This window comes from Branchiostoma floridae, chromosome 11, assembly GCF_000003815.2.
Source record: "Branchiostoma floridae strain S238N-H82 chromosome 11, Bfl_VNyyK, whole genome shotgun sequence".
Taxonomy (NCBI): Eukaryota; Metazoa; Chordata; class Leptocardii; order Amphioxiformes; family Branchiostomatidae; genus Branchiostoma; species Branchiostoma floridae.
In genome coordinates, this window is record NC_049989.1 from 22,224,723 (window position 1) to 22,231,608 (window position 6,886).

The window sequence follows — 6,886 nt, forward strand, 5'->3', positions numbered from 1 at the left end:
TCCCACCTGTGTTACTCACCTGTATATCTGCCACCCTGAGTGACTCCACCTGTCTTACTCACCTGTATGTCCCACCTGTGTTACTCACCTGTATATCTGCCACCCTGAGAGACTCCACCTGTGCTGCTGACCTGTATGTCCCACCTGTGTTACTCACCTGTATGTCTGCCACCCTGAGAGACTCACCTGTGCTGCTCACCTGTATGTCCCACCTGTGTTACTCACCTGTATATCTGTGACCCTAAGTGACTCCACCTGTGCTGCTGACGCCACGCCCTTCTTCAGCGCAGTCCGGAACCAGTTCAAGTTCAGATCAGCCGGGAACTGGCCTGGGGGGGGGGGGTGTATGAGAGGAATAATCTTACTGTCAGCTGGCCTCATTGTTTCATCTGCATGGTTTTCATGCCTGTATGGCCTAAGCAATTGCAGTAAATTACCAGTTTTTACCAGATTTCTTCAGTGTCACTGACAAAAGATAGTGGATGCTATCTGAAATGCCTGACCATTTGCAAAATCATATCCGGTTGCTTGAGTAACTGCTTTTTGGCGTATCTTATTACCCGAATGTCTAACCTTCATCGACGCAATATCAGTAATGTTGATTCTTGGGTGTGGGAAACAATGTTAGATGGAAGGTCAACATGGAAACAGAGTTTGTTGTGGACGTCTTAGTGTCACAGTCTTTATAAAGCAGACTCTGCTTTTCCAATTCCTCTTGACACTTTGTTTTTAGGTTAGCATTTTCCTAAGGTTTTTGGGAGGACAACTTGTAAAGGTGTTGATACACCTGTTTTGTCCTCCCTTCCACTTGTTTTTGCATGTGGTAAATTCAAATAAAGAAATAAAGAAATAAAGGTTTAGAAGACTGAGACCCAAGGGAATGAATCTGTGTTAGCCAGAGGTTCTGGGCAGCTTTTCTTGATCAAGTGTATCGTCTTAATTCACCTGAACTTGTCTCACCTGGGAAAATAATCTGCACGCGTTTCTTCTGAGCGGTTATGAAACACTGAGACACGATGTCGAAGACTGAGATGTCCACCACCTCACTGAACATGGAGAAACTGTAGCTGAAGCTGAAATCCTGTCAGTAGAGAAACAGTAACGTGTCAGTCAAACATGCAGAAACTGTAGCTGAAGCTGAAGTTGTGTCAGTAGTAAAGAAACAGTAACACATCAGTAAAATATGGTGAAATTGTAGCTGAAGCTGAAGTTGTGTCAGTAGAGAAACAGTATGCATGTCAGTAAACATGGAGTACAGTACAGGTACAGTACATATACGGTACAGTTACAGTACAGTTACAGTACAGGTACAGTACAGGTACAGTACAGGTACAGTTCAGGTACAGTACAGGTACAGTACAGGTACAGTTCAGGTACAGTACAGGTACAGTACAGGTACAGTACCGACTAACAGAACCTACCTTCCTGTGTACTCCTATCACCTCCAGCATGACGGGGAAGGACTGAGACGTGACGTCAGTGGCAGACGGCATCGCAGACGTCCAGCCAGGCTGGGTGGGAAGGATGAGAAACCGGTCAGGAAAGGACTGACGTGTCTTAAAGTGGGTTTACAAGAGTGTATATATTCAAGTCTGTATGAGGTCCGTATGGAAGATTTACCCTCTACCAGCTGCAGGCTCCAAGGGTCTTTTGAAGAATAGTAGAAAGTGGACAAATATAGACACATATAAAGCAGAACGCGTTAGCTGGCCACGGAATATGGTTTGAAAACCCACCTAGCTCCTCTGGTATCTTATCTGTCTATAGTTGTCCAATTGCTACTATTTTTCCAGCGGCCTAGGAGCCTGGTAGAGGCTGATAATTCCCTACGGACCTCCTACGGATTTGAATATACATACGCATGTGTGAACCAACCTTTAGCTTCAAATTGTCACAGACTCTAAGTTCCTTCCTGGTAGTTGGAGGTAGTTACAGGAACAAGATCTGACCCTGGTCCTGAATCCTGTGTGGTGATTTACATAAAGATCGATCCTGGGAATTCCTGCCATGTATTTGTGAACTTTTACTACTCCGTAGCAAAGAAACATCTACATCTAGATTTTACTACCCCCATATACCACATCAGGGGCACAGTAAAGGGTAGGTAGTTGAGGTCCCGGGTTAAGGCAGACAGGCCTCCAGCCAGGCACGAAAGGACCCAGGTGTGGGGGCCGTTCGACCTTGTCAGGCAGGGAGTTCCACTCTGGTATTTCCAGGGAAAATATTTGTAAGTCACCTGAGCAAAGGACCACTCCCAGGTGGTCTGTATGGGGTTGTTGGGCGGGTAGTCGTCTCTCAGACCGATCCACTTCATACAGGGGAGACCGTCAACATCAACCTGGGAGGAGAGACATGAGCCGACACAATTATTCAAACAGGTGGTGTGGTTCTGTGGGTACGGTTGTTGACTTTTTTATTTTTATTTACTTTGAGGTCACCGCAAAACAAGGCTCGTGGAGCCACTCAAGCGTTTTGGGTTACGTTACTGAATTGTGAAGAGAGATGTTTGTTTACCCTTAATTTGAACAGTTTCAGGCTGTACCCTGTGGGGAAGCAAGTCCGTGGAAGCTTATTCCATAGCGATGTTGTTCTAGGAAAAAAGCTCTGAGCGTGGAACTTCCTCCTGTTAGGTGGATTGTGGAGGAAAAAAGGATGATTTGTTTCCGTGGAAGTGGCTAAACGGGTTCTTGCTTTGAAGGTTCGTATTGAAGGCACAAGTGAATGAAGTTCTGCCGAGCATTTACCATGGAAGTACCGATAGAAAAGTGCTAGGCTAGCTACATCACGCCTTTGGGCCAATGGTTGTAGTGTGGCGAATAAGTCGCTGCCAACAATGTTCCTTAACCGTTTTTGTACTCTATTGAGGCACGTCAGGGAGTTCTGGGAGGCTCCAGCCCAAATGTGACAACAATATTCCATTTTGGGCCTTATCTGACTCTTATACTTAGACTTATGGGTTTCGATCCGTAGCAGGACCCAAGTGTTGCCCCATATCTTCACCCAACTCAAGCTCAGGTGAAGATGAAAGCCTAGCTTTGGTTGTGGACTTTTCTTGGACGGGAAGCAAAGCCACAGGGCCCGTGTTTGAGGAGAGTCATACCTAAAAATGTTAAAGAAATCACCACTTTCATTGAAAAGAGTAGGGATCTTTCTCGTTGCTATTAGAGCAAACCTTGCAGCCTAGTTTAAAGCAGTTTGAAACTGTAAAAACTGGTGTTTAACGCCATTACCTGTTATGCGAAACAAAACTGGTGTGGTAGGCTATGGTGTGTATTACGCAGTTACGAAAAAATGAACAAAAGGGTAAGCTTTTGTGTTGATCTCAAAGTTAACCAGTCTTTTCAAATTGAATCTACCCCCCAGTTAAGTTGCCATCCTTAGTTACCTCTCCAACATAAGCCCAGGAGGTGTTCTCAAAATGGAAGAACTCCTCAGCTGTCATCATCCGCACGTGGAAGGGGTCGGCGGGAAGGTCGTCCGCAGCGACGCTGTTGTTCCGGACAGCAGAGACTGTGCAGTCGCCCGTCCGCCTGTCAATCAGGTAGGACAGGCCTGGGAATAATCAATCAATCAATCAATTAATCACTCAATCAAACGGTCTGTTTTAGAAGGCATTGTAGCTTAGGACCTTGTGAATGTATATGGTATTGTACTTTGTACATCAAATATGACAACTTATCATTTACATGTAAAAGTATTTGCGATAGTGTTCAAATAGGGCGTAAATTATACTCATGAGTTTTAAAGGTATTCACTCTACGGTCTGCGAGATAAGCATTTTATGATTGTCAAAATAAATGGATGATTTTCGTTGTTCTCAGGCTTTCAAAACTGACAGTTCAGAAAGAAGTAACGCTGACATGACATCAAAAATATAGTCCCTAGAGGAAAACCTTTATCTATAATACAAGAGTCACTCCCTAGGCCCTGTAACTGCTCTGTTACAGAATTACACTCTCCTCAATCTTGTTGAATTTCCTGATTTCAGTATCATTTTATGAAGGCTAAGATCAATGATTATTGATTATTATCAATGATTATTGACCCCCCCCACACACACACCTGTGTTGAAGTCGTCCACTGTGGATATCGGGTTACTTGATGAGTAATCAGATCCTGGCGGAGGTTTCGTGTCGTAGCGAGTAATCCGGTCCTCTGTGTCAAACCACTCCTGGCAACACAAGGCGATAAAGGTGTTCATAGAGAAGGTACAAACGCTTAATGACGCTTATTGATAAAAAAATCAGATGAACACTAGTTTTATAGTCAAGGTGTTATGTGTTATTTTCCCGGGGCCTTGTTCAGCTGAAAGGCTATCTGGACTTGGAGGTTGGCATCCCTGACCAGTTGCCAGTGCTGATATATGAGCCATGCTAGTGAAAAAATTGCATATCTATCTTGCGTACTAGTGAGCTTTGTCTTCTTTGCATATCTGTGACTTCAAATTTACATATTTGTGAATGTAGATATGCAGCCTCCATGGACCTGTCCTTAGTGCTGAAAATGTTATCAACTTGGAGTATGAGACGTTAGTGAAGTACTGTATTCATCGAACTTGTCAGAACTCTCCTCTCCCTGCTGCATTACCCCCACTACCAGCACAAGTCCGGTACGAAATAGCCACCTTGACAGCCTGAAGGCTAAGACACCTGTTGCCGTACCTTGAAGTTGCCGATGAGGCGGCTGTTTGCCGTCACCACTTCCGAGTTGAAGGAGAAGACTGCCGGCACGGGCGGCAGCGGGACCGTCTCCTCCCGGCCAGAGCAGTACACGTGGGGAGGGGTCTGGGGAGAACAAAGGTCAAGTGTGATGTAAGATCTCTAAAACCAGGTCAAATCAAGGTTAAGTACACGTGGGGAGGGGTCAGGGGGAAGGAGCAAGGTCAAGTGTGATGTTAGGTCATTAAAACAATGTCAAATCAAGGTCAAGTACACGTGGGAGGGGTCCGGGCAGCGTAGGGAATCATCAAGGTCAAGTGTAATATAAGATGTTTAAACAAGTTCAAGTCAAGTGTACTGATAGGTCTCTGAAGTTTTGTGTCAATGTTTCTGGTAATGGTTAAATGTGGACACCCTTGGGTTAGACATTCAGCGCACAGATGTTGTTAAACATGTTCTTATATTGCCATTGTTATTTATGACACTCCAGTTGGTGTAGTTTTCGACAAGCCAATGTTTAGAATCTGTTTGCATAAAATTCAATCTAGTGTTTGAAGAAGGCAAGCAACACAGTGTATATTGTAAGCTTGAATCCAAAGTTTTAGGATGTGTCCAGGTTGTTACCGTTATTATAATTGAAAACTCTGACCTCGAAAGCGGCGGCTCCTGGGTCGATGTTGGCCCTGAACTGTGAGAACTCGTACACGTGGCTGATGTGTCTCTGCGGGAAGCCACCCGTCCTGCCGGTCACGTTTATCCTCACGGGCACAGGGCTTCTCATGTCATCAACGCCGTAGGAGGCGCTCTGGGTAGGGAGATTTGGAAAACGTTTTAAAGCTGGGAAAACACCAGAATTATTCAAACTGCATTGGTTGCCCCCCTTCTGTCTGCAGAGATCTTATTGATTATCCTGTGTGATTCTGACACTATCAAGACAAAACACTACCTCATGTGAACTGGAAGATTGACATGAAATCTGTCGACTTGAGTCTGAGGGGATAGTCTGTACCTAATAAACAAACAAACAAACTAAAAAACAAACAAGCAAACAAACAAACAAACCTTGTTACGGACGAAAACGACACTGGATAGTAGTTGAAACGTCTGACCGTTTCCAAAACCATATCCAGTTGCTTGGGTAACTACTTTTTGGCGTATTTTATTACCTGGATGTCTAACCTACATCGACGTATGTACACATGGTTTCAGGGAGTAGATTCAAGTTCTCCTCCAACTAGTCACACACAAACAAACAAACAAACAAACAAACAAACAAGCATCACCCCCAGTAAGGTGAAGTAGTACTGCCCGAAGAACGTCAGGTCCATGTCGGGCAGGTACTGGCAGGTGGACCACCACATCACGGGGATCCCGCGCACCAGTACTCCCGTCAATCACACAAACAAACAAACAAACAAACAAACAACCATCACCTGGTAGCCCGACAAGGTGAAGTAGTACTGTCCGAAGAAGGTGATGTCCATGTCGGGCAGGTACTGGCAGGTGGACCACCACAAGACGGGGATCCCACACACCAGTACTCCCGTCAATCACACAAACAAACAAACAAACAAACAAACAAACAAGCAAACAAACCTCACCTGGTAGCCCGGCAAGGTAAAGTAGTACTGCCCGAAGAACGTCAGGTCCATGTCGGACAGGTACTGGCAGGTGGACCACCACATGACGGGGATGCCGCGAACCTCCGCCGTGCCCTCGTAGAACAGACTCACCTGCGGCCCGAAGTGGAACACCTGCCGGAGGAAACATGGGGAAATGGCTGTACCTTCACTGCAGGGTGAAAATAAACCACCTAATTATCACCTAATTAGCTATCACAAAGGTGACTACAAATCACCCAGATGGAGGCCTGGTGAACCTCCGTCTCGTATCAGCCACACGGTGATTCACATCATTCACCCGGACGGGAGACCTGTCGCATCCCTGTCTTGTATCCGCCAAAGAAGAGTATGCCACCCCGCAAGGGGCGTATAACCTGTTCGTCGACTACCTACCTATCACAAATATCCATGTTGATAGAGGTAAAATAAGAACCCCAACCTGGTTAACACTGTACACGTGCCCTGTGGTTCCGTTTCCGCTGTTTACCCCGAACAGACCCAGCTGGGACATGGACAGCTCCGACGCCTTCTGAGTCTGGCAGCTGGAGCCTGTAGGTACAAACAACTCTGAGTTTCAATATATGGCTATCCAGCAGTTACAAAACA

General features: G+C 45.6%; 1 protein-coding gene across 1 annotated transcript in view; it reads right to left on the reverse strand.

Annotated features, from left to right (window-relative positions):
* Positions 1-153: 153 nt before the first annotated feature.
* Positions 154-6,886, reverse strand: part of LOC118425403 — a 12,868-nt gene continuing 6,135 nt past the window's right edge. Inside the window, exons 8-17 of the mRNA XM_035834212.1 lie at positions 6,720-6,829; positions 6,260-6,412; positions 5,308-5,463; positions 4,662-4,784; positions 4,063-4,171; positions 3,386-3,552; positions 2,237-2,338; positions 1,422-1,511; positions 961-1,081; positions 154-329 (exon numbers count right to left, since the gene is read on the reverse strand). Coding sequence (XP_035690105.1) covers positions 196-329; positions 961-1,081; positions 1,422-1,511; positions 2,237-2,338; positions 3,386-3,552; positions 4,063-4,171; positions 4,662-4,784; positions 5,308-5,463; positions 6,260-6,412; positions 6,720-6,829 — 1,265 coding nt within the window. The 3' untranslated portion in view covers positions 154-195. The remainder of the gene's footprint in view (positions 330-960; positions 1,082-1,421; positions 1,512-2,236; positions 2,339-3,385; positions 3,553-4,062; positions 4,172-4,661; positions 4,785-5,307; positions 5,464-6,259; positions 6,413-6,719; positions 6,830-6,886) is intronic.